The sequence below is a fragment of the Perissodus microlepis genome, chromosome 11, assembly GCF_051167445.1.
Source record: "Perissodus microlepis isolate ML-2025 ecotype Zambia chromosome 11, ASM5116744v1, whole genome shotgun sequence".
Taxonomy (NCBI): Eukaryota; Metazoa; Chordata; class Actinopteri; order Cichliformes; family Cichlidae; genus Perissodus; species Perissodus microlepis.
In genome coordinates, this window is record NC_140471.1 from 34,913,705 (window position 1) to 34,940,017 (window position 26,313).

General features: G+C 41.7%; 1 protein-coding gene across 2 annotated transcripts in view; it reads right to left on the bottom strand.

The window, feature by feature from the left end:
* Positions 1 to 26,313, bottom strand: part of gabbr1a (gamma-aminobutyric acid (GABA) B receptor, 1a) — a 125,273-nt gene that overhangs the window by 36,591 nt on the left and 62,369 nt on the right. For both annotated transcript variants that reach the window (XM_084944414.1, XM_084944415.1), the window contains 7 exons: positions 20,817 to 20,987; positions 20,084 to 20,185; positions 19,728 to 19,793; positions 19,359 to 19,550; positions 12,031 to 12,276; positions 9,508 to 9,571; positions 8,652 to 8,729 (listed from right to left, as the gene is read on the bottom strand). In XM_084944414.1, coding sequence (XP_084800540.1) covers positions 8,652 to 8,729; positions 9,508 to 9,571; positions 12,031 to 12,276; positions 19,359 to 19,550; positions 19,728 to 19,793; positions 20,084 to 20,185; positions 20,817 to 20,987 — 919 coding nt within the window. The remainder of the gene's footprint in view (positions 1 to 8,651; positions 8,730 to 9,507; positions 9,572 to 12,030; positions 12,277 to 19,358; positions 19,551 to 19,727; positions 19,794 to 20,083; positions 20,186 to 20,816; positions 20,988 to 26,313) is intronic.

A 26,313-nucleotide genomic window follows, 5' to 3' on the forward strand; every position in this document is an offset into this window, starting at 1 on the left:
GAAAGCCCAGCAGCGCTGTCCTCAGTCAGGAGATTGATACCTCAAGAGGTCGGCTATTACGCTCCCCCTCCCTGTAAGAGTGTGAATAGGTGTGGTTACAGGTTATATGTTCTTAGGGTAGTGGTGATAATGGATCTTTCAAGGAGACAGTTTAGAAAATAGAGTACTACATCTGAGTTTGTGCTCAGTCTGAGCTTTTACTGCCAGTGGAGCAGACAGTGCTACGTGATAGCGTCTCATTCTCGTCTGTACTCACCAGATTTTTCATTTTGTGATTTAGCTCATCTCCAAAATGTAAAAGTTAATGGTGTTTTAAAAAGAAAAACTGATATAAAAATCTGATAGACAGCATTATCCTAAAAATAAAGAGGGGATAACCGAGCTTCTATAAGAAATAATCACTCTAGATGTTGAAAATGTCGAACTGCTGGAAAAGTGTGTCATTTTTATTTATTTCTTTTTATCCCTGGAGGAAGGACACGTCGGCTCTTGCTCTACTTTTTTCCACCTACAGCTCTATTCAGTTTTATTTATATGATACCAGTAGACAGTGATGCTTCTCTCTTTAGTATCTATTTTTTGGGGTTAATGGTCACACAGTGTCACATTCTGTCATGTCAGTTAACACAGTTTTTCCAGTAATGGGTTTCAATAGGAAGTATATTTGAAGCATGTATTTTGTCTAGAGAAAGTGGGTGTGTATCAGCAAAGCTTTGAAAGACAACAACTGTATTTAAATCCAAACCAGCATCTTTTCCTGCACTGGTGTTAATGGCCAAGCAATCAATAACCTATGACATCATGAAGGAACATGAACATCCCTCCAGCCCCTCTAATCTAAATCCAATCCAGAACATATTGATTTTACATATATGGACACAAATCAGAAGATGAAAGAGCAGATAGACAAAGGTTGTGCTCAGATACATGAAATAATGTTTGACAAATCATGTTGAGGAAGAAAAATAAACAAGATTGATTATTTCACAAACTGCCTTCAGACCAAAAGAATACTTACCGACCGGTGACGCTGTTATCAATGATCTGCCTTCTAATTTATATATGCATATGTGACCACACATCCATCTCAAACACATTAAGCAATGAAATAAATCAAAGATAGAATCTGTTTTGTTAGAATTTTACCTTCAAGATATAAAAATCATAAATGTGCAAAAGGGGCTACAGGGCCACTGCATAATGTTAGCTTATAACCAGATGTTGGTGTTGTTCAGCTGGATTTTGTCAGCTGTCCAGAGTTGGAGGGTTGCAAGAATATTGGGAATAAATAAGCGTATTTTTCCATGTTAGAAACCTGACTTTACTTTTGAGGTTTGGGGTGAGGAGGAACAGGATGATGTGACATGAAGAGGATAAAACACGGGTGTAATACTTCATATGTTGAGTCTGAAGGCGCAGGGATAATTTAAGTGTCCCTATTTATGCACTCCTATTTACTTTTAATGGATTAATTATGAGTTTATGAGAACGCATCAGTTTGCTGGAAGACAATTATACACTAATCTATGTATATTTAGAATCAGAATCAGAATACTTTATTGATCCCTGGGGGAATTTTTTTTTATTATTATTATTTTTTAAAGATAATAAACGGATGAAAATACAAGTCAGAAAAAAAAGAATACGTAAGAAAAAAGAGCTAAACTAAGAGAAAAAGCAGGAGCGACTGTAACAGGCTGCACGCTGGTTGGCGCATGCGCACTTCAGGAGTAGAATGAGTAGAATATCTGCTTTTTACTCTATTAAATAACCACAAAAAATGACTGACTGCACATTTAAGATTAAATGACTGTTTTCTGAGCCTTTCATCAACCTCCTAAAACCTGCAGCGCGACATTCATTCACACCAACTTCAACACAAGAAAGCAGGCTTCTCTTTTCTTTCTGGATCCAGCGATATCTGCCATGTGCAGCCAACTGAAACACACTGACTGTTTGAAAACGTGCCTTGGTATCCTAATTTAATCAAAGTCTCTCTCCTCCTTATGACAGTGATTTCTGCCCTTTGGAACAACTAGTAACACTTTTAATTTCTGACACGGTTGAACAGCATGCTGTGAAACACACAGCCACGAATCACCGATTTGTGCTTGAATGTGTGTTTCAGCAATTACCATACTGTAAAGTAATGTACTGAGCAAGAAGACAACTTTGTTAATTAAGAGTTGAAGCTTTAGGGTTTTATCGAGTGGACCAACGACCAAATTATTCATGCTTGTGTAGCTTTAAACCAGAAGAATTCCTCTGTGAGGAGAGTTCAAAGAGGGGCAGATGGACAGGGAGCCTCGTTTTACACTCAACAGCCTCTGACTATCTGTCTGCCTAAATCCGAGACTGCCTGCAGATGTGTGTGCGCGTGTGTGTTTGCGTGTGTGTGTGAGGATGCTTATGCGAATTTAAGTCTAATTATTCACATGCATGCAGATCGATAGAGTAAGTATGAGAGAACATAGTGAAGAAGCTGCGTATGAGTGCCAGGGTGCATTTAGGCACGCACAGAGAGGGAAAAACAGAGGGAGACGGTGTGTGTGTTCATGTCAGAGAGGAAACAGGGCAGGAGTGTCAGCGCTGCATGAAGCTGATGTGTCAGATGTCAGAGGGAAGTGTCAGAGTGTCGTCCCCTTGGGGGTCGCAGAGTGTCAGAGAGCCAATCACGCTGTGTTTAGATGCTTGTCACTGCAGTCACATAGCCAGCTCGTGTCTGGTGACATCTGACTGAAGAATGACAATATAAGACAGTGTGCCAAGTTAAATTAAAGAGGTATGGCAGGAAAACCAGAGGAAATAAAGGGTTTTATTTTTTTAAGTAGTTAGAAATCAATCTACTCAGTCGGCCATGGAGATAATAAGGTGGCCCCAAGCCAGCCCGGACACATAATCTTTCACCTCACTTAGACATGCCCGAGTCACCTCTACACTACAAAGTGCCAAGGAGGAACCGTAGCAGGATGCTTAAGCCAACGAATCTGGCTCCTTTTGATGGAGGAGTGTCTTCATTAAACGACTGAGCTTCTCACTCTAAACAAGCTTCTATAGGAAGCTCATTTCCTCAGCTTGTACCTGCTTCTTTTTTTCATTGGTCACTACACACAGCTCGTGGCCGTGGGTGAGGGTAGGAGTGTAAATCAATCACAAAATCAAAAGTTTAACGTTCAGGTTCAGCTCTCTCTTTAACACAATTGATCAGTCGGCCCGCAGAGATCTGATCTCAATACCAGCCCACATAAGCTGATTACATAGCTGATACCCGTCTACACATCCAACAGGCTAATTTCACATAAGGTCTACAGCTGCTGTGAGTCTACAAGCTCCTCTTAATCACCGTCACATCTGATGTTACTGATGCCTCCTCTGCTCTGCGCTGATGTCTTGCTGCTGCTCTCGCAGACATTTAGTCAAACATAATTTACAGCAGATGGAAACAAACATCTTATTTGGACTATAGTGGTCCTGACTGATTTGTGCATCAATCAAACTGTGTGTTTGAGTGAGATGAAAGGATGAGGAGAAACTGGGACATTAGGGATCTTCATTCAGGATACCTGCAGTCCATCCATATTCCTCAATTAATCTTCATGTGATTACACAAGTTCAGCTAAATTTATGTGTAGACTTCTGATTAAGATCACCATTGGCAAAATTACTCTCCACATTGATCAAATCCAGCAGGACCAACAGTCTATTCATGTGGTAAAGTAAAAACTAGAAATGAATAGAAATTTGTATCTTCAATACAAACAAAATGCAACACTGTTAAATAAGAAATCCCCCCCAAAACAGCGTGACTCACGAAGCCACAACAGACACATTAAAGGGAAATTTAAAATAAACGGGATCACTGATGCTTCTCTTCATATGTACCCAATATCGGATGATGACCAACTCCTAGCAACAGATTTGATGGTGGCGACAAAAATTCTGCACAAAAGCACTGAAGAGCCTGTCTGTTGAAACAGTGCAACATTTAGTCCTTAACACATAAACAGTTTAGTAGTTTGAAAGGAAAAACATCATCTGTTCTCATAATCAAGTAAAAATGCTAAACATGTTCTTTACATCTTGAATGCACAGATTTGCAGTGCAACATGAAACAGTTTTTGTACAAGTATACTTGTTGAATAATGAATCATTCAAGTCAGTATGTCTGTGAAGGTTCTCAGTCATCCAGGTCATCGTAGTCAAAGGAGCTTGCAAAGAAACGCATCTGGACAGACGCGTTTCTTTGCAAGCTCCTTTGAATTCAAGTCAGTAAATAATCTGCAAATGAATTAATCTGCCATCGTTGCTTCTTTAAAAAGAAGCATCACCAATTTATACGAGTCAAGAGAACATGGATGTGAAAAATTCAGAAATATTTTCTTTCTGTCCGTGTTTCCTAAAGGCACAATCTGATAAAGCGCACACAGTTTCTGTCCAATTTTGTCATTTGAAACCAAACATACATCACCAATGCTGTACATGTTACACTCACTATGTGTGAAGTGCAGCTGTGTTTTTGTGATATATGGAAGTATGACACGTGCCATACGCTGCCAGCTTCGCTGCCAGCTTGTTAAAGTTTCACAAAGAGAGAATATTACAGTAGTTACATCATCTTTGCACTTCCTTTGTTTTAAATTTTTATTTTTGGTTTGCAAGGCTCAGAATGCTTTAGCAACTCTACATTCACCCAGCTGCTTTTCCCTCGACACCTCAACACACCTTCACATATTTCTGTTATAGACAGTAAATATCCAACACACTTTATAATTAAAATACTCCTTCCATGATGACTGTGCGGTTGGGAGACTCTAGAATGACCTTGCTAAAAACTGAAGACCACAAGCTTGAAAACAAAAAAGATCTGGCAGTGGTGTAAGAAAGAACTGAGCTTACTGCAGCTCCTATAGCTATAATTAGATTAATTAGATTTATTCTATTAGAATATTTTTTTGAAGTGGAACTGTTGTAATTTCCCATATAATCTCTGAGGTGAAAAGCTAACACTTCAGATTGATGCTCCGTTTCACACACTTTTTCTACTCTTGGCTCTGTATGATGTCACTGAGAGCATATATCCCTAATACGGTCACCTCGCAGAAGCTTGTTTCAGATTTCAGTGCATGATCCTTATTCATCTCCAGTATGAGATGAGTAAGGATTGTGATGAATTAGTGCTGCAGTAGATTCTAAGTAAAGCCATAGGCCTGAAAATGACCATATTAGGTCAACTTTAAATATGGAATATTTAAAATTCCAGAATGTGGAAAGCCATGTACGTGTCTGAATGAATGTACAGTCGTAGTAATTATGGCTCTGAGTAGGTGCACGGCGTATATGTGTCAACTGTCCATTCAGTCAGCGTGTTTGCAGCATCTAAGCCCTCCTCCGTCCTTGATCAGGGAATCAGGACGGGAAGTTGCCATGGAGACCCAGCTCTGTAACAGTTGCCACAGCGATCAGAACAAGAGCTGAGCTAAAAAGTGGTTGTTAGGGCGACCGTGCAGAGAGTGAGAAAGCGACGCGAGGAGGGGCGTGGTAAACACAAAGGAAAACAAGCGCAGGGGTTAAGTTAAAAACCGCGCTGTTTACTCCACCCTGTCAGTACATCAAGCACGCCCTTCCCCCATCCCCTCCACCCCAGCTGTCAAGAAGAAAACTTCCCCGAACTGAGTCAGCTCCAGAAAGCAGGAAATTACTCATTTCCTCTCAACAAGTAGATGTCAGCTGGATGTGTCTTTATTTGGTAAACAGAAAAGAAGAAGCTCATTTAAAAAAAGCAAACAAAACTCACCTCTGACACTCTGGACAACATGTCAGTTTCACATCAGCGGCTTCTAACTAGACTGACATCAAGCCTGTCACGTTGCAACAAGCCAAACTAAAGAGCTGGAAGCCGGCCTGATGGAAAAACATGTCGCCTACAAGCAAACAGGTCACCTGTCCCTGGATGCTGATACTGACCTGGAAACTTTACCTCTTCTGGGTTCAGTTAAGCCCTGGCAACAGATCATTTCCTTAAAAGCCTAAAAAAAGGCGTCCCTCTGTGGGCTGCCTTGGCGTGCAGGATTGATTAGTGGCACACTCTGTCCAGGCACAAGTATGTCACCTCCCTAGGGAGAGACGGGCCAGTAAACATCCAGAATACTCGTCTTGGTGTCTGAGGCAAATCATCGCTAATAGGTTTTCACAGTAAACTCAAGTATGGGCAGCAGGAGTTAAAGCACAGGTTCGGGCTTTTTGGCTTGAGTTCGAGCTTCTTTATGCAGAAGAAAGATGTAAAAAAAAAAAAACTTGGTTGGTTAGCGAGGCAAGCTAAGCTAAGATCAGGCAAAGAGATGAACAACTGCTCAGCAGTCAGAGCTGCGATGCACAGCATATGGAGGCCATTGCAGCACTGTGAAACCCCTCACACCGGACTGCAGCAATTAACTTTAAAAAAATCCATCCTCCCTCTTTTATCGGCTAAAACTCTTCCAGGGATTACACGAGCTTGGAGCTCTGAGTGTCAGCAAGGACAAAATGTTGAAATAAGGCCCGGAGGACAGCATCCCATAAATTAAACTGTCAAACTGAACTATATGTACATCAAACTGGAAAAGTGCATATTTTCACAGTTTTAGTTTTCACTAACTCGGTCCAATTCAGCACTAAGGTGGCATCCTTTAATTCTTCATCAGAAAAATATTAATCACAAAAATTATTAAGTGGAGAGACTGCTGTGCAACTTCTACAGGATTTTCTTGTTAATATTGTGTAGACATCCACTGCTACTCTGCTCACACACAAAAGCTCCAATGCATGTGCTAATCTTGTGTAGGTCCCCCTTATGTTATAAAAAAAAAAACCTGACCCAAAGGGGCACTCACATGGGACTCCTGTGGTTTCTGATACCAGGAAAATGGCGGCAGTGCCTTTGGGGTTTATGGGTAGCAAGGTTGTTTTGGGATGCTTAATCGGATTTGGGATCTGGGGAGTTTGGAAGCTAGGTCAACACCTTGGGATCTGTGATTTGATCTTTGAGCCTTTTCAAGCTGTTTTTGTGGTGTGGTGTGGCACACTGTCACGCTGCGGGGAGGATAATGCCACTGCAGGGTCTGCAAAAATCTTTAGATTTATTATATTTCTAAATGAAAAACCCCACGAGTGCCTGAAGTTTTCCTAGGAGAACATTGCACTGGAACAAGAAAATCAATGTTATTCCCTCTTACTGTCAGAGGTTTTATTGTTGTGGTTTACTGGATTAGCATTGCTCTTTAAAGCAGAATGTGTACATGTTATTATTCTACAACCGCATATGTTTGAGTGCACAGCGCATGCATTACTGTAAAAGTTTCTATATACAAGAATATTTAGTGCACAATTTGGTTGTGTGTGTTTTTTAAATGGGCCACATTTGGTTGCCTCATGCCAAACAGAGCCTTAACTTATTAGACAGATATGAGGTGTGTTCTGAAAACTGGCCCACATAATATAATAACATCTCCTGCAACACATGCCAAGGCCACTTCATTACTTCTGGGCCGCGTTCAGTCCACACAGTACTTGTTGGTGCTTTTACTGATCCATAAGTGCCAAAAGGGCCAGAATGTGTCCGCTATCTGGGACACATTGATGCGTTTATATCAGCTTTAAAACAAACTTTGAAAACTTCCAAAACTTCCAGAGAGAAAACTCTGCTAACACACACACACACACACACACACACACACAGGCTACACTTATTTTTATAGTCATTGACATTTACACATCATTTCTGCTGTGCATTGAGAAAAATCGTCCATGAGTTTGCTTAACCCTTTCCACCCTGAAGGTCTCTGTTACTGGACCAGGCAATTACGCCATAAAATGCAACCTGCTGACAGTTTTTTGGAGGTTTCTGAGTGCAGTGCACACGCTGTCAAGGCCACCTGCAACTAACATTATTAAAATGGATGCATCACTGTTGTTGTAGTCACATCTCTGACTGATGGCGGTTTATTTATTCTCTCATTTACAGTTTTGATTAGGCGAGAATAAGAAATGTCAACTTACAGGTCTCAGCAGATCAGCTTACCACGGTTTGCTGTGGAGTCATCACTGGTTTAATTTGGGGTGTTTTGTAACTTGTAAATTTAAAAGTGCTTCGACTGAAGGGTTTAAAATCAGAGAACAGCCCTGTTACTCCAAAACTTGGATTAAAACTGAATTTTTTTCAGGCATGTATTTAATTCAGTGACAAATATCATACATCAATAGCAGTAACTGTGAAAAGCCACTTTGGTTTACTTTTAATGGTGCCAGTTTGCCAGCATGGAAACAAATATAGGTTAAGAAAAACAGGCTAACTCACAGTAGGACGCCGACCTGTTTGATTACAGTGCATGTGCTGCGCCAACACTTTTAACACATGTTGGACAGTGAGTGCGCAGCCGGCTAATTTGAGGGCGAGCGTCAGAATCCAAATAACTAGCTTCATCTAAACAAGTGGTTACAAAAAAAATCCACCGTGATTATACATCATTTAGACAGTAAAGGAGGCTAAATTAAGCCACGCAGCGGAGGTCTGAAGTCAAAGCACAAACATGTGACCCGGCTGACTCACGGCATGACACAGGACACAAATACAGACACAGGAAGCTGAGCGATCGGTGCCGTAAAATCCATCTTACCTATCCAAACATCATTGCCAAACCAGGAGAGGTTCCCTTGAGAGCTGTCATAGTAACCAATCTTCTTATAACTGCCTCCTACATGTTTGAGAAGCAGAGACAAGAAAGCAAGAAAGGTATGAAGTTTAATTAGCATTGCTTCTGTAATTAATTTGCTCCTCGAGAGAGCTGATGAACATTGATATTTATACCACTGCCGTTTAGGCCGTGCAATATGTGAATACAGAAAGAAAAGGCACATAATGCATACGCAAAAGAATCGACGGATGAAAAGGTGGACAAACAAAGAAGCACCAAGGGGAGAGGAAGGAGAAAAGAAAGAGAGGGAAAAAAAGGCGCTTATGTGGCAGTCTTGACCAGGAATACTGATGAGGTCCCACAGTGATTCAGGGATTCGAGTCAGGTCGTCTCATTGTGGATGTCAAATTACCCCGACACCACAACAGGAAATATGAGACCGAATGCGAGGGGAAAGGGGCAGGATTATAAATTCTCATCCGTTAGGACGCCAAAGAGAACAGAGGTAGAAAATAATCCTCAACCTTATCCCATGCAGGGAAACTCATTAAGTCACTGGTGACAAATAGGATGCCATTTCCAGAAACAGCTTAAAACGAAGGCTGGTGCCCAATTAGAGTGAAGCTTCGAGTCAACACTGCACTGCACCCAGCTCGTTCACATGTGCAGTTAAAGGGCCCCTTAAACTGAGCCTTTTCTCCAGACTGCGCTGAAAGCAGCAATCAATGCATCATTGAATAAATTCAGCAATGATTTTCTTCAATGAGTGACATTTATTATTCAGTCCAGATTCTGCAACTATAATTGAACGTGGGAGGACAGCGTAGAAGCGCTTTACCTTGCAGTTGCTCGATAAGAGTCATTGCCATCCTGGATCCCTGGGCGTCAAACACCACCTGGCCCTGAGACACATTCAAAAAGCAGAAACTTGGCATTATTGCAAATAAAAAGCCTAATTTTTAACTACATAATTCTGCATTTCAGGGAATATTACTAGTTATTATTCTTTTTTTTGCCAATGGTTGCTGAGATTAACACCACTCCTGCAGCGATTTAGCCTAGCTCACAGACCGGAGATGAAGAGAAATGGGCAAGAAATGCAAACAGCTTTTAAACCAGGCAACCGGTAAAGTTCAGTTCAGCACCGCTGCAGACAAATAATGATTGTTATATCTTCACGTAGTAATGTACAGTACATTTAGCGCTATATGATGTAGAGCGGAACAGCATACAGGAGAGCTCAGCCATCAATGACAACAGATCGATTTAGTGAGACACTGCATCAAAGGAGGAGCAGCGGGGGGTGGGTGCAGATATGATATATATTCTTCATATAATCTGTTTCTTGAACTTGTGTTGAGACAGAAATGGTGGCCTGCATATCTTTCAGAAAAAAAAGGGTAGTTAGAAGTAGTAGTTGAAGCAGAGCTGCAGGTGTTTTTGACCATAACACCCGTCTCTCAAGGGCAACTGCCAGACTGTCAGATGTCTGTGGCGGCAACAAAGGGCCCAGACAGCAATGTGCTTGTGCATCTTTCTATTAGCTTGGCTCAAAATAAACTAAACTGTGTAACAAAAAAAGGCACAAGACATAACAAGAGCTCTGTAGCACAAATGAATTTAGAAGAAGTAAGTAAGCATGATCTCTGCAAGCTAAAGACAGCCAACATCTGTCAAATTCCAGGTTTGACATTTCAAAGGTGACTCTCCTTAGTGGTTTGTCTGCTAGCACAGAACTGCCCACATGAGCACGTGATTGTCTCTCAAAACAGACCCTCACAGCTTCTCTGTAATCATGCACCATACATATTTACATGTTTCCCTAGCCCGTTGTGCTATGTATCCATCTAGACTGTTTTTGTGCAAGTTGTCCAGTTTTGGAGACATTGGCTCTCTCTCCCTCTCAGATATAATGGAGTAAATTGTGCTCGCCTTGGTGTTCAAAACATCAAAAAATACAATTTAACTGAGCAGCAATGTCTCTTTCCAGAAGTCATACCCATCCACAAAAACATCCACAAACTTTAAAGCAATTTCAATTTATGCAATTGTAGGAACCAAAGTAATCACTATGCAGAAGGATGCATGCAACTACGTGTTCTTAGATGCTCATGCTTCTGACTGCTTAATAGGATGTTTTCCAGCAGAATGACAGACAGCAGAAAGATTGTGCGGTGATAGTTGTGGGCATCTCACACCAAATCAATCTAGAGGATTAAACTGAACTACACGGCAGAGCAAAAATATGTAAATGACATTTCGGGGTGAACTGTCCCTTCCGATCAGTGCCCAGTGTTAACTGGAACACAGCATGGAAGGTGTCCATTTTTGTGGGGTGCACAATGTGCTGGCAGACGTCTCCAAGATGCAAAGTGGAAAAATCACAATATTCAAATTCATTTTTAATGCTCAGTGATTGGAAACTCGTTGGGCATCTGGTGGAGCAGCTGCACTGGACTGCAATAGATTATACCCAGTGACACGAGACTGTGCATGGCTTTTATTTTATCCCCACTTCCATACTTTTATAACTGGTTTTTATTATTATTATTATTATTATTATTATTATGTTTTTATAACAGGAACCACACAGCTGCAAAGTGCTTCACAGTTTGGATAAAAAAAACAAACAAACACAAATTAAAGAAGTAAATTAGAGAAATCTCCATATCCCACAGTCAAACATACGCTCTTATAATTCTTATAAGCAATAAGCAAAAATAACTGGTGAGTGATTCAGGAAATAAGCTGTAAAAATGAGTTTTCAGCAGCGGATGGGCAGAGGGAGGCTGTTCCAATTTTAGGAGCTACTGCCTCAAAAGCGTGGTCACCTTTCAAAGAAGAGCGTGGAACAGTTGATCAGAGAGGTCGATCGCTGGAATAAGTTCTCAGCAGACTTGCTCTGTAAGAGCCTATGTGAGCCTGGCCATGTAGAGCCCACGTCATTTTAAGATTTTTAAATGAATTCTGAATTTCAGGTGATGTGCAAATGCTGGCTAGTTTTTGTTAGCTGCTTCATCGGGAGCAGCTGAAGCTGGCTCAGGACTGAGCGGTGCAAAACGTGAGGGGCGATAATCAGAAGAAAATGCCAAAAACGTGAAGTTACTGGTGAATGTATGAAAGTTATTGCTGTGTTTCTAGTCAAAAAGAGGTATTTACTTATATTTCATATTATTTGATTTTGCATAATTTGAACCAAAATGTTCTAATTAATAATAGCTTTAGGGGCCAGACAAAACATTATTTTAAATATTTCGATTTTTAAAAAATCATATTTCTGGGGACTAACTAACTACAGGGTAGCAGATGTTTTCTTTGCCACTGCTCCTCTTTCACCTTTCCTTACATCTTCTGCACTTACCGAGACGCCTTCAAAGGAGCTCGTGTTGAGGGCCCTGTAAATCTCGGACGTGATGTCGTGGTTGTTATAGTTGAAATCCTCCAGACGTCGGCCCTTAGCCTTCAGCGGTGCCACAGTCTTATTAAGGGCTAGGGCCAGCGCCCACACTGCATCGTAGGCTAGAGGGGCCTCCTGAAACCCGCCGGTCTCCTCGGGGTTCTTCCCTCCCAGACGAGACATCAAGGCGGCGAGAAACTCCTGTGATGTCTGAGAAAAAGAAGACAGAGAGGACATCAAAGAGCCAAGAAATGCAACACTGCAAAGAAGGTTTACATTGACTCATTTTTTATTTGTGTTGCTAGATATTCACATAACTAAAGAAAAAAACTTGAAGAGCCACCAAATGAATCGACCCTCAGATCTTTGGAAGTCATTTCTGGTATTCACTATAACGTGTGTATTTGATTTAGGATTTATTTTTACTCTCCTGTAGTAAACACTTGTTCCCACTTCAAATAAACCGAGGAAAAAAGTGAGCGGCTTCAGAGTCAGAAACCGTCTTTCTGCGACAAGCTGAACTTGGTGGAGATTGGAGTGTTAAAAATAAATTTGGTTCAGAATAAATAAATACTGCTTCTGCCATGATGAAATAAAAAAAGCTCCTATGTGCAGCCAACCTGAACTGAAATCTGTCTGCCAAAATATATGCTAACAAGAGGAAGGGTGCATAGCAAATAGCAGCATGTCAGGAGTGGGCCCCACTTCTAATGGTGGAGTTATGCTTTAGGATCACACAGGATTAGCATCTGTGCTAACCATAGGGTCTCTTGTGCTGGCTAGAGGGTACTTGGGCTAGCCAGAGGGGCTTTTGAGGGGCAGTAGAGCTGGGCATAGGGGCAGTGGGACCCTTTCAATACCCCTCATGTGGACAGGACCTAAATAATTTATCTTTTGCTTTTCTAAACAGAATAGCCTTCTGGCATTCAGAGCTGTGTCGGCTAAGCTAACCGCTATGTGTTTCTAAAGAATTATGAAACACAGAACTCCCTGAAAAACTTGTTTGGATTTATCAAACAAGATTTTACTTGTGTTTTCCCTATTTATGCTAATTTATGCCCATCTAAGCTTATCATCTGCTAGTCTGGTGATTTAGCGTCCAGGGTTCCTGAGTAGACAGGATATGCAGATATTAATTCCAAGATTTCATGGTCCAAGTATTGACCATTTACAAATCACATAAAGTAAAATAAAAAAAAATAAAAACCTAATAAAAAGCTCATAGAAAGCTTCTGGTACCAAAAATCACTTCCTTTACAGTGATAGACAACCCATCAGGAGCTCCAGCACCTTTTCCCGGAAGCCTGGGAATCATTAAACTTGATCAGTCATTAAAAATAATACGCAGGAATGAGTGGATGTGAGAAGAAAAAGAAAGGTGGCAGGTGGGAAATGTACAAGAAAAAAAGCACAAAAATCTGGTTGAGGTGGGAACCAGCTGTCCCCTCCTGCTCAGGAGGGGAGGAGTCACAGAGAAACTCAGAGCTCCATGAAGAAACCAGGCAAGCCGATGAGGTTCACAGAGTCAGTTACCATGGTAACCGACTTAAAGTTTAACTTAGCTCTCTTTCTGGAACAGAAACCCCGGAGCTTCATCTCAGGGTTAAAAAACTGAATCTTCATGAAACCTGCTCTCTGGAACAGAGCCCTTAACGAAGGATCAAAAATAAAGCGATTTCAAAAGAAACTAAATTCCACTCGACTCCACGTAATTAAGCAACTGCAACTCGGAAGAGATTCATAGTGGGAAAGTAACATTTTTATTTATCTAAAGTTATTGTACAAAGAAAAAAGAAAATCTCCATCCTCATATTCATTTACGTGCCCTGTTAGTCGTCTCATCTAACCTTTGGTGAGGAAGCTGATCGTTAACTGTATCACACATATCTGTCACATCTCTTTCTTTGGTTGCGGTTGATCCCAAAGCATCTTTATTGCTTTGCTACACTCTTACAGTAATCTTAAGACAGGCCAACTTTTTCCTTTTCTCACAAGCATTTGAGTTTAGAACTCATTTTGTGATTAAACACCAATCAAAATTATCTCCCGCTGAAAGCCTGGATACACGCGCAATGGGAAATTATTGCTACCATTCATCATTGTGTCTCTGTGGATTCTTTGAGGCCAATTAGGCCTACACACACACTCCAATTCACTTATGTCAAATTCGTCTAATTGAAATTCCACCTTGGCATTTGGCATTTAAATCTGCCACTGCCTTCTGAAAACTAGCTGACAATGTGCTTTTCAGACCCTGCAGTATTGGCATAGTAGTTTAATCTGAGTGCTCTATCTAAGAGTGCTATGCCAATTTCAAACTTAGAAATTGAATTTGAATAGACGGACAGAGAGCAGGAGTTCTGGCTGTAATTCTTATCGCCCGTTGAGCAGCACTCGTCAACAGCTAAAGCAGCAGGTAGTGGCAGGTGCTGTATGAATATAAACAACAGCTGCTGATGAAGTGCAAGGGAAGGAGGGAGGGATGGAGGGGAGGGTGGTGGTGAGAAAAGGCGGGACGAGGAAATGGTAAAGGAGAGATGGGTAAACAAGAAGAATGACGGGATGATCCACGGCAGACCGGCAGAGTCGGAGAAGGTCAAAGAAAAAAGGGAAAAGGGAGAGAAGAAGAGACGGCGTAAGAGGATTAGAGCAGGTAAACAGAGGAGAGCGACTGCACCTGAGAAGCTAAATGAGCATCGGACAAAAATGAGAAAAAGCGAGCTGCTGATAATTTAAATGCATAAACTCCCAGGCATTCTCAGCAGTTTAGCAAACACATTATCGATTCAGGTCATGCAAAGTTCACTGAAGCTATGACTTTATTGTTCTTAACATGCCAGCCGTTCCTGAAATAACTCGTGCCTCACGAGGATCCAGATATATAAGAGCTGAAACCTGGCAACAGTGAATGAATGACGGCTCAGAATACACATCAACAGGACAGGAGGAAGTCATCACAGCTGTTTATTTACAAGCGATCGCCTGAAGCTGCGGTGCGAGCAAATTAAATTACATTTAAAGCAATTAAAAAAAGAGCCAAAAATGCTTTAATCGCTTTAATTTCATTAATAAAATACTTTTTGTAATTACTTTCCGCATATTTTAACTAAAACGTGAATGTTTTCAGATGAGTGCAGCTGCTGTTTTAACTTCCAATATTTCTTCTAATCTTTCCCGTTTTTCCTCAGGAAGCGTCGCCTTTTCCCGGGCCACCTCTTAATGACTTTCCCGGTTGACTCACAGCACCATTACAGGAAAATTACGTTACATCACACTAAGTCCTGGCCATAGACCAACTTCAGTTAACATTGCTTAAACACCATGCCCAGGATTTTTGGACATTAAGTCACGCTGGTTGTGTTCAAATTGTGTTGACAGGTGTGAACTATATTTAAACAGAGGAAGTGCCTTTAAAGAGCACTAAGTGCGTCTCCAGGTAAAGATTTCAGGTGTGGTTCGAGGGATGTCAGAGAATATACTAAATTATATTATGCATACACTGTTAATTCAAGGAAAGAGACAGACTGGTAAATACTCCAATTAGTAGAACAGAGCACAAACCGACTGATATCAGCACCACTTGTTTGGTCCTTTTCATTTTTTAAAAGTCTTTTTCTCCATTGAGTTTTATTGACACAGTGATGGAGGGAAGGAACGGCTCCCTTTTAACAGGAAGAGACCTCCAGGCTCAGCGAGGAGCAGCCATCTGCTGCGACTGGTGGTGGTGGGGTGAGGGGAAGAGAAGAGAGAAAAGAGGAGCATACAGAGACCACAAACAACTAGCAGCTCTTTTAGGCTGTTTTCTATATATATTTTTATAAAAATGAGACGTTAACAGCATTTCAAAATTATAAAATGTAATGCTGTAGGCCAGCAGAGGGAACATTTAGGCCAGCAAGAACAACTGTGATGATATTGTTGTAATGATGGCATTTGTGACCCGGCGATTTCCAGTAGAGTCAGTTTGGAAATACTTTGGGAACAGGGCAACCTTAAACTGTGACCAATGAACAGAGAAGTGGGTAACGCGTCATGCACTGCGAGTTTCTGATGATTGTTTGTCACAATGGCAAAAAGACTTTCATTATTGCGTGCCGTTCAAAGCAGAACTTGTTGGGGCTTTGACTGCCCATTTATCTCGCACCATGCAGGTATGTGGACCTCACAAACAAATGTAAAGTCAGGTGAAAGATGTGGTTATGTGCAAACTGGGGAGGTCACAAAATGGTATGAAGATATGACTGAGAAAAAAAGAAGGAAAAATGAATGTGCCTGGACTTTTTTAGGGCGCTTCACATCAGGCGCACATCTGTACTGTACACGTGAGTTAACCCTCCCACATGCGCTGTTTGCCGTGGCCGTGTACACTTACATCATTATCCCCACTTTAATACACAGTCTGCAACAAATCCTCCAGCTACAGCTCCTCCAGCTAACTTTAAGATGAAATATTACTTGATGTTAGCGGTGGTTTTGTTTTAGAGCCCAGACAAAAAGAACATTCTGCACACTCGTCTGTCTTAAAACCTCAGCTGTCGTGCCAGGAAGCAGATGCGAGTGTCGAGATCTGTCTGCACGCACAGATTTCCGAGGAGACGGGCGTGGCACGAGTGAAGTAACCCTCTCTCGTGTTATGTTTTCAACAGTTCTACATTCCCCGATTTTTGGTACAGCTGGTTTTGACACCTGGTGCGTACTGCACCCATCTGATCTGGACCACGTCTCGCAAATTCAAAGGAGCAGAGCATCCTGAATCTGCCTCATGAGTGTACAAAGGAAAAGAGATTAAAAATAAAAATCTTTCCTTTTCTATCACATTTTTATGCAGGTTTGCCAACTCTCACAGTTCTGGCACTTTTGACTTCACTCTTACACTCTCTCACGCTGCCCAAACAAACACGCCAAATAATATTAAGCCTCAAAGCGCCCTTCCAGCTTCCAGCTGTTTGACTTCATTAAATACCTGCACGTTTCCAAAGCATCGGAGTTGTGCAGATTTACACACATTTGTGCGCATGGCACAACAGCGCTAACTTCATTAAATATTCATAACTATGAATTAGGCCTTTTCCCAATACAGACGGGATTTGTGAGGACCTTACGCTTAATCACAATCTACTTTCCTGGAACTCATGCAGGTGAGTTGTCACACACACAGAGTCAAGGTTTTACAATTCAGTAATCTGTTACAGCAACTGCACCAAGGTCATGTCCCGAACTCCATCAGAGCTGTCGGGAGCCGTCTCCTGACAGCTGTTACTATCTATAGCTGAATCGCTGCTATATCTGGCATTTGCCACAAACCACAAAGCTGGAAAATTGGCTGGAAATTTATCAAGTTTCAATACTTTAAATATGAATATTGAAACATTTCAAAGAAGTTGGTGGCAGCCAAGAAGTATAAATCTGTGTTTTTGCTAATCAACAAAAGCACAGGCGAGGCTGATGGGAATGTCATTACAGGGAGTGCAGAATTATTAGGCAAGTTGTATTTTTGAGGAATAATGTTATTATTGAACAACAACCATGTTCCCAATGAACCCAAAAAACTCATTAATATCAAAGCTGAATGTTTTTGGAAGTAGTTTTTAGTTTGTTTTTAGTTTTAGCTATTTTAGGGGGATATCTGTGTGTGCAGGTGACTATTACTGTGCATAATTATTAGGCAACTTAACAAAAAACAAATATATACCCATTTCAATTATTTATTTTTACCAGTGAAACCAATATAACATCTCCACATTCACAAATATACATTTCTGACATTCAAAAACAAAACAAAAACAAATCAGCGACCAATATAGCCACCTTTCTTTGCAAGGACACTCAAAAGCCTGCCATCCATGGATTCTGTCAGTGTTTTGATCTGTTCACCATCAACATTGCGTGCAGCAGCAACCACAGCCTCCCAGACACTGTTCAGAGAGGTGTACTGTTTTCCCTCCTTGTAAATCTCACATTTGATGATGAACCACAGGTTCTCAATGGGGTCCAGATCAGGTGAACAAGGAGGCCATGTCATTAGTTTTTCTTCTTTTATACCCTTTCTTGCCAGCCACGCTGTGGAGTACTTGGACGCGTGTGATGGAGCATTGTCCTGCATGAAAATCATGTTTTTCTTGAAGGATGCAGACTTCTTCCTGTACCGCTGCTTGAAGAAGGTGTCTTCCAGAAACTGGCAGTAGGACTGGGAGTTGAGCTTGACTCCATCCTCAACCCGAAAAGGCCCCACAAGCTCATCTTTGATGATACCAGCCCAAACCAGTACTCCACCTCCACCTTGCTGGCGTCTGAGTCGGACTGGAGCTCTCTGCCCTTTACCAATCCAGCCACGGGCCCATCCATCTGGCCCATCAAGACTCACTCTCATTTCATCAGTCCATAAAACCTTAGAAAAATCAGTCTTGAGATATTTCTTGGCCCAGTCTTGACGTTTCAGCTTGTGTGTCTTGTTCAGTGGTGGTCGTCTTTCAGCCTTTCTTACCTTGGCCATGTCTCTGAGTATTGCACACCTTGTGCTTTTGGGCACTCCAGTGATGTTGCAGCTCTGAAATATGGCCAAACTGGTGGCAAGTGGCATCTTGGCAGCTGCACGCTTGACTTTTCTCAGTTCATGGGCAGTTATTTTGCGCCTTGGTTTTTCCACACGCTTCTTGCGACGCTGTTGACTATTTTGAATGAAACGCTTGATTGTTCGATGATCACGCTTCAGAAGCTTTGCAATTTTGAGACTGCTGCATCCCTCTGCAAGATATCTCACTATTTTTGACTTTTCTGAGCCTGTCAAGTCCTTCTTTTGACCCATTTTGCCAAAGGAAAGGACGTTGCCTAATAATTATGCACACCTGATATAGGGTGTTGATGTCATTAGACCACACCCCTTCTCATTACAGAGATGCACATCACCTAATATGCTTAATTGGTAGTAGGCTTTCGAGCCTATACAGCTTGGAGTAAGACAACATGCATGAAGAAGATGATGTGGACAAAATACTCATTTGCCTAATAATTCTGCACTCCCTGTAGTTTGTAGACATGAACCAAAGCATTGTATGTGTTACCAGATCCCCAAAGTGCTGGACAAAGAACAGGTGAGCTCTATTTAATGTCATTATAAGCTCATTAAACACCATCGTTCGATCAAATTGCCTTAATTACTTTGAATTGCGATGTTTTCTCTGTAATCCAGTTACCAACACTCATTATTTGTCGATCAAGCTACACATGTTTTCCCTGATTAATACAACTAATCTCTTTAATGCATTAAATAGAGGAGTGATTTGCATTCCCACCATGTTGGAGACTCCACGGACAGTTTCAGGATTCAGCATGACGATCTCGGTGGTCACGTGACCCTCCACGGCCTCCGTCATGTTCTCCACTGTGCAGTTGATGGCTGGGTCTTTGATCTTAAACCAGTTGTCTGCATACCAGCCTATCAGGAACCACACATGCTTCTTCCCGTAGAGCTTCTCCTTGAACACCTGCAGCACAGAAGGATGAAGAGAAAGATAAATTATTCCCAGTTGAGCGTGTTGTATCGCTGCCAAACAAGGACGTTCATTCAGACATTCAAAGAGCCCATTACAGAGCTCAATTTCTTCTAATAGCCAGTCAGGTTGGGCGTTCTGGGATCAATTGAGCAGGGAAAAGGTACCAACCTCACAAAACACCTTCCGTGCTTCGGTCTCATAAAAGAGCCCCACGATGATCCGAGCATCCTGGCGCTGCATCAAATCATAACAAAACATTGCTTAGTTACATCAGCAGCAACAATATAACTTCAGTAGTGCAGTCTGATGTGGCAGCACAATGTGCCAAAGTCTTCCCGCTTCACAGGATGGCACATGCTGCTGTTCGGGAGCTGCTAATTAGCATGGCGCATTAATTTCCTCTATCAAATCGCCTCTATGCTAATGGCATCGTGTGCAGCTGTGAGCCAGAGGAGAAAGGAGAGGGGGAGAGGAGGGGGGGAGCGAGACGACCAGCAGCTGAGGTGAATTTTTAATCAAAGCACCTTGAGGTTCTTGACAGCGACAGCCGGGTCGGTGAGGAAACTCTGGCGAACGCTGATCTCGATGCCTGCCTCCTTCACCCTCTGCTCCAGATCATCCAGAGTCTGCCACATGAAAGGGAAGGACAGACGAAGACACACAGGGAGGGGGGCGGGAGAGAGGAGGAAGAGGAGGTTAGAGAGGCGGCCGAACAGAGAGATGAAGAGAGAAGGCAGGTTGAGATTACACAGAAAGACAAAAGAAATGCAGCTAAGTCCAGAGGGGGGAAAATAAATAAATCTGAAGTGTACATGAGAAAAACCAAGAGAGGGATAGAGACTGTGGGCATGTATGATAAATAAAAACAAGACAGCATGAGAGAGAATAGATTTTTTGACAAAGACATGACTGGAAAGAAGAAGAATGCGAGAAGCGGGAGGAAAGAAAGAGCGAGCAGAATCATTAACCTCCATTACAGGAACCAACCCAAGTGACGCTGGTATCGATCGCTATGGCTAGGAGAGTGTCCTGCCAGATCAATATTTCTCACAACCAATACTCCAACAAATTACTTTAAAAAAAATCCTCCATCAATCACCAGGAGAGATTGCTTAAAGGTGTATAGCTTGGCCTGCTCATAAACAAACATTCAGAGGCTGGCAAGTAAGCAGCCAGGCTCAGGCCATAAAGCCAGGGGTGAGCAAGCAAAAAGAGAGAGCTGAAGACAAAAGAGTGATGAAGATTAAAGGTACTGACGGAAGTGAAGACTTCAGTGGTCTGCTGAATGGTGGCGATACGAGTCCACTTCCACTTCTTGAAGAGCTGCACCCTGGTGGGGTTGTGAAGGGTGGCTGACGGGTGCGTGCGGAAGAATGTCGGGAAACGCTGGCGGTTGGACAGGGCTGGTGAGCTGGAACCATAGGAGAGCTGCGAAAACAAAAGAAGCATAAAACAGTTAATGAGGAAGGAGCGGACGCTGTAGACGTTCAGGTGTAGCACCTCCTCGCTGGTGGCCATATTTTAAAGGCTCAGCATTAGTATTTTGGCCTTTGTGATGGTTGTTTTTTTGAGCAGGTGACGACTACACATGCACAAAAGAGTGCTAACAAGTTTAGGCTGCTAGTTTGGGCTGTCAGTGTAAGTCACAGACTTAATGCAGATGATAACAGAGTGATAAAAATCAGCAGGTCATGTTATTGTTCAGCTAATCCCATCAAAATGCTTCCAAAGGCACCAAGAGCACAAAGATAATTGAGAGGGCTTGTTGCAAGACAGAAAACAGAAAAGGCACTTAAAGAAATATATACTATATATATGGAAATTCTGAACATGCCGGTACGCTGTGTGAAATGTAGATAAAAATATAAATAAAATATAATAAACCCTGTACTCGCTATAGAACACGGAAAATATATCAGATTTTTAATATGATCTATGAAAGGGTATGGATAGATCCCAAAAACCATTCTGTAGATTTTTAGGGTTCGCATTTTAACACTGGAGTCTGTACGAATTGTTGACAGCCTCAAGGGGCCATTAGACGAACTGCAGATTTTGACACGTCTGAAAGCTGGCTTTCGTTTTTCAGCCCTGGAAATTGGTGTTTGTGGAAAAAGAGAAAAAGTAATCTATTTTGAAGGTTCACCCAGTAAATAGATGTTCCTGTTCAAAGTTGTCTTTGATGGGCTGGAAAAGAAGGCCATTAAAAAGAAAGAAAACCAAACACAAATTCCCTACTCCCATTTTCTCCTTTTCTTACACCCCCCCTCACTTCTTTAGGCTTTCCTATGGCTTATTAGATGTTGATGAACTCCATAATTTCATTTAAAACAAACGAACCACAAAAAACACACTAAATCGCTCTTGCAGGGTTCTCCGTGCATCAAGTGCCATGAAACCAAGATTGCCGACGCCACGATTACAGACATATATTTAAAAATAATCTAATTATTCTAGTCTCAAAGCAATATGGACCTATATAATAAGAGTTCTCAGCCATAATACCTCAAAAAAGGCAGCAGGGAAAATGGTTGTTAGAAAATGTCAGTAGAAGCAGAAGAAAACCGTTCCTCTATCAATTAGTCTCACAGTGACAAGTCTAAATAAAATCCTCGACAGGCCTTCTTTAAAATGAGGAACCTGCCGTTTAGGGAGCCATTAAAGACACGAGCTGCCTCTCCTACTCTCAGCTCTCATCTCGGCCCCATTACCTATAGCTGTGAGATGTTCTCCACTGGGAGCGAGAGGGGGCTCAATGACTGATGTCAAATGTCATGTGCGACGTGGACTCCCCACAATAACAAATTCCTGTGGGGACAGGCACGTAGACGAAGGCATCAATACGAAGGAGGAGAAACTTTACAGGAAGTGACAGCTGATCTGGGAGCGGTGGCGAAAGATCTGAAGAAAACCACGGGAGCTTTGAAGGATGACACATGCTCAGGTATAAATGTGATGGGTAACATACATACATGAGAATAAGCAACCATTGAGATGGAAGTTTAATGACAGCCACATATGTTTATTTTTTAAAGAATTTTTTAAAGAATGAATCCCTGTGAGCAAGCACTTTGGCAACAGTGGGAAGGAAAAACTCCCTTTTAACAGGAAGAAACCTCCAGCAGAACCAGGCTCAGGGAGGGGCGGGGCCATCTGCCGTGACCGGTTGGGGTGAGAGAATATGGTTGGCCATAAACTATACTGTCAACATGAAGCAACAAAACAGGCAATGAACTGATCGTGTCTATCACTCAAAATAATGATCCGTACTTCAACTTCCTGTTCATGGCACAAAATGCTCTTTCATTACACTGAAACTAGTTTCTCTTGTGTCAATCCCAAATAAGGAAGCAAACTTGTATCAGTCCAGTGAACAGAAGAGTAAAAACCGCATCAACATTCATGTTCAGCATCTAAGAATACTTCATGTCAGTGTGATAACATACTGATGTTTGTAATATTTCCTACTGTAGGTTCCTTTAGCTACGAGACTTAAGTGTTGATGGTTTTTGGAGCCATACATAACCATATCTGGAGTAGATGGTGTAGTTGTATCCATAAACTGGTGACCACCTCCCAATGTTCATGGAAATCGTTTGGTATAAGCTTTCAGCTACAGCTGCTGGTGTGGTCAACTTTAAGCTTGGATGAACATTGCAAGGAAAATTCAGGAGATCACCAAAGTCGTTGTAAGCCTTCCTCTCTTTGTCACCCACAAATCCAATCTCACAGTATGACTGGGGAAAAAAATCAGGGAATAATTATGGCCGTGATGACCAATCCTCTGCAACAAGCCTGAATAATCACTCAAAATAATGATCCATAAGTATCCTTCAATTCAGCCTCCTGTTCATCAGTGAACTTTCAAATGTCTGTTAAATGGCGAGAAGTGAATGCAAAAGTCATTTGAGGCCTAGTGGTTGTTTGACGTGTTGCTGTTGAAATTGTGATTTTTTTTCATGCAGTTATCACGCATCAAGGGAGATTCATTCAACCGAGGGCAGAGGGCCCCGTCTCAGAGGTTGATATCACAAAGCCTGGGCAAAATAAAACCAATGGGAAAAAATTCCAGACACGAATATCACTGCACTTAGAAACAAAAAAAGTTCCTTATTTTATTATCTTGTCCCTGGAGGTGTTGCAAACATAGTCTTACATTTGTGGAAACATGCCTTAAATCTCTAGTGAAACTGACTTTAGCCCTTGATATCGAGCCGGAGGCTGGCGGTCTGTGTAGAGGCACAGGCGGGACTCGGGTTACGAGACTAAAACGTAACCAGTCATATAAAATTGTCACCACTTTGGTATAACCAAACAAATTATAATGAAAAGAACTGTAAGGAAAACATCCATTTAAAGACCAGATTCAAATGCAACTCAGGTTTCTGACACTTGGCTTGTTTAACATGTGGTTAAAATCCAACCCTAACTGTATCTCTGACTGGTTTGCTAGTGATCCAAAGCATGCTAAATAGTAAAAAAAATGTCAAAATTAGGTACAGAATTTATTTATATTATATATTATTATTATATTTATTCATACATTTGGAAATTGACTGATATTTATGTAGCTCTTCTACTCAAATCCTCTATATATCTGGACCTACAGCCAACTGAAACATGGATTGATTTGCATTGTGAGAGGAAAAACCGAGCAAAAGCTCAGCTTCTAACCACTGTGCCACCATTACAGAAAACACATACACATTAAAAGCTGTCAGATATATTAAATATTCTTAACTGAACTTAAATAACCAGTAAAACCTTAAAATCCACAAGAGAAATGAATAGTTTTTCTTTGGTCAAACACAGGCCTTCTCCTGACCTTACATGGTAAATGGCCTGTATTTGTATAGCGCTTTACTTAGTCCCTAAGGACCCCAAAGTGCTTTACACTACATTTAGTCATTCACACACACATTCACACACTGGTGATGACAGTGTGTCTACTTTTTTTTTTTTTTACATCTTTTTACATCTTTAAAAAAAGTAGAGAAAGCTAACTGAGCGCCACTGTGGGAGTCAGCATATGATCGACGGCCGGACAGGTTACGTGTCTGTTCAGAGATTGTTGTGTTGATCTTCTTAAACCGGTTTTTAATCATTAGATTGTTGTCCATGCATGTCTGATATGAGTGCTACAGGATCTGTGCTGTTGTATGGTGAACTGTGGATGAAATAATGGCACAATTGCTCCTTTACTGCTTGGAAACGTTTTTTGGCCCTCAAATAACTACACATAGAGATCTTGTTGTACATGAATGAGCCCCAGTCAAGACTTTGTGAAGACTGTACCTGTCCATGAATTGACTTGTACTGCACCCCTACCCCTGAGGGTGTAGATGTAGATGAGGGACATAAAATAAAGTGGAAAGTTTGTTAATTTGGGTCAACAGAGCGTTTAATGTCATCAACTCAAACACTTAGAAAACCTGAAGTGTTTTCAGCTTGTTTTTGAAGGGGCTTCATTAGCACAGTGCCTGCAAGAGTGTAATAATTTAACTGAGGTCAAACCTAAGCTACACTCAACACTGGCAACACTCAAATAACTCTTCACCAGACATGAAAACAGTGACACGAGTGAAATGCAAAAGCTGCTGTGGCAGAAATAGACCCACGCAGCAGCACAAGGGAAGAGACAAGCAGAGTTCCACATCGAAGCTCCCCCAAAACCACAACAATATCTCTCAATTCTCACATCGACAGCTCTCTCGTAGCCTGTAGCAGATCATTGCCCGTCTGTGGCTTACAGTGCTTTTAGAAAGGAAGATAGGGGAACAAATTAACACTGTGCTAAAAGGAGCTGATGGAGAGACCCTCCTTGATCAGTGTCCAAACACAGAGGTTGCTTTTGCCTCCCCAGCACTGTGATGAAGCTGTTTGACATGCGAGGAGGTTCCTGCAGGCAGAACGCATCCAGAAATAATTGAGTGTGGCGGTTAGGTGGTTGTGCCAGTGGTGGCGTGTAGTAAAGAGAGACAGATCCCTTTATGTGCAGGGAGAATCGACTGCTCGAGTTGAGGGATTGAGGCGGAAATGAAGAGTGGGAGAGAGCCACAGAGAAAGCTAGAGAATGAAAGGAGGAAGGAAGGAAGGAAAAAATGGGGTTGTAATAGAGCAGCCCAGTTCCAGGCAGAGACAGACAAAGAAAGGAGAGAGGCGAAGAGTCAGAAAGTGGAAAAGAGTCTTTAACGACGAGGAAAAAAAGGGTGGCAAACTGAGAAAGCCCAGAAACGAGAAAGAGGGGCAGATGCCAACAGCTAGAACCGATTGTTCTCGATGACTAATCTCTGGATGAAACTTCAATTATGGGACAAAGCTAATAAGCAGAGCGCCGTGAGTGACAGAGAGGCAGATCAAGAGAAGAAAGAATGAGATAAACAAAATAAACTGAGTGATGAAGGCATAAAAAGCTGAAATGCTTTCAACAAAATCACAGCAGCAGAAGACAGCAACGGATCTCTCACTCTTTTAAAGATCTGGGTTGTGTTTAATACTTGTCATAAATACTGTACGTATATTATGATGCTGTATTGAGGCCAATAAATATTCTTTGTCGTAGACAGCGGCGCAGCTGTCAGTCTTGTAAAGTCTCAACACTAATTAAAGATCCTTTCTGAAGTCTTTTAAAACTGCGTTTGCAGTGTTCAGCTGCACAAAGCAGAGAGATAAATGGCAGCATTGTCAAGGATTTTATCAGCTTACAGCCCTCTCCATGCTACGCAGAACCAAAGTTCACCACAGAGACAAAGGA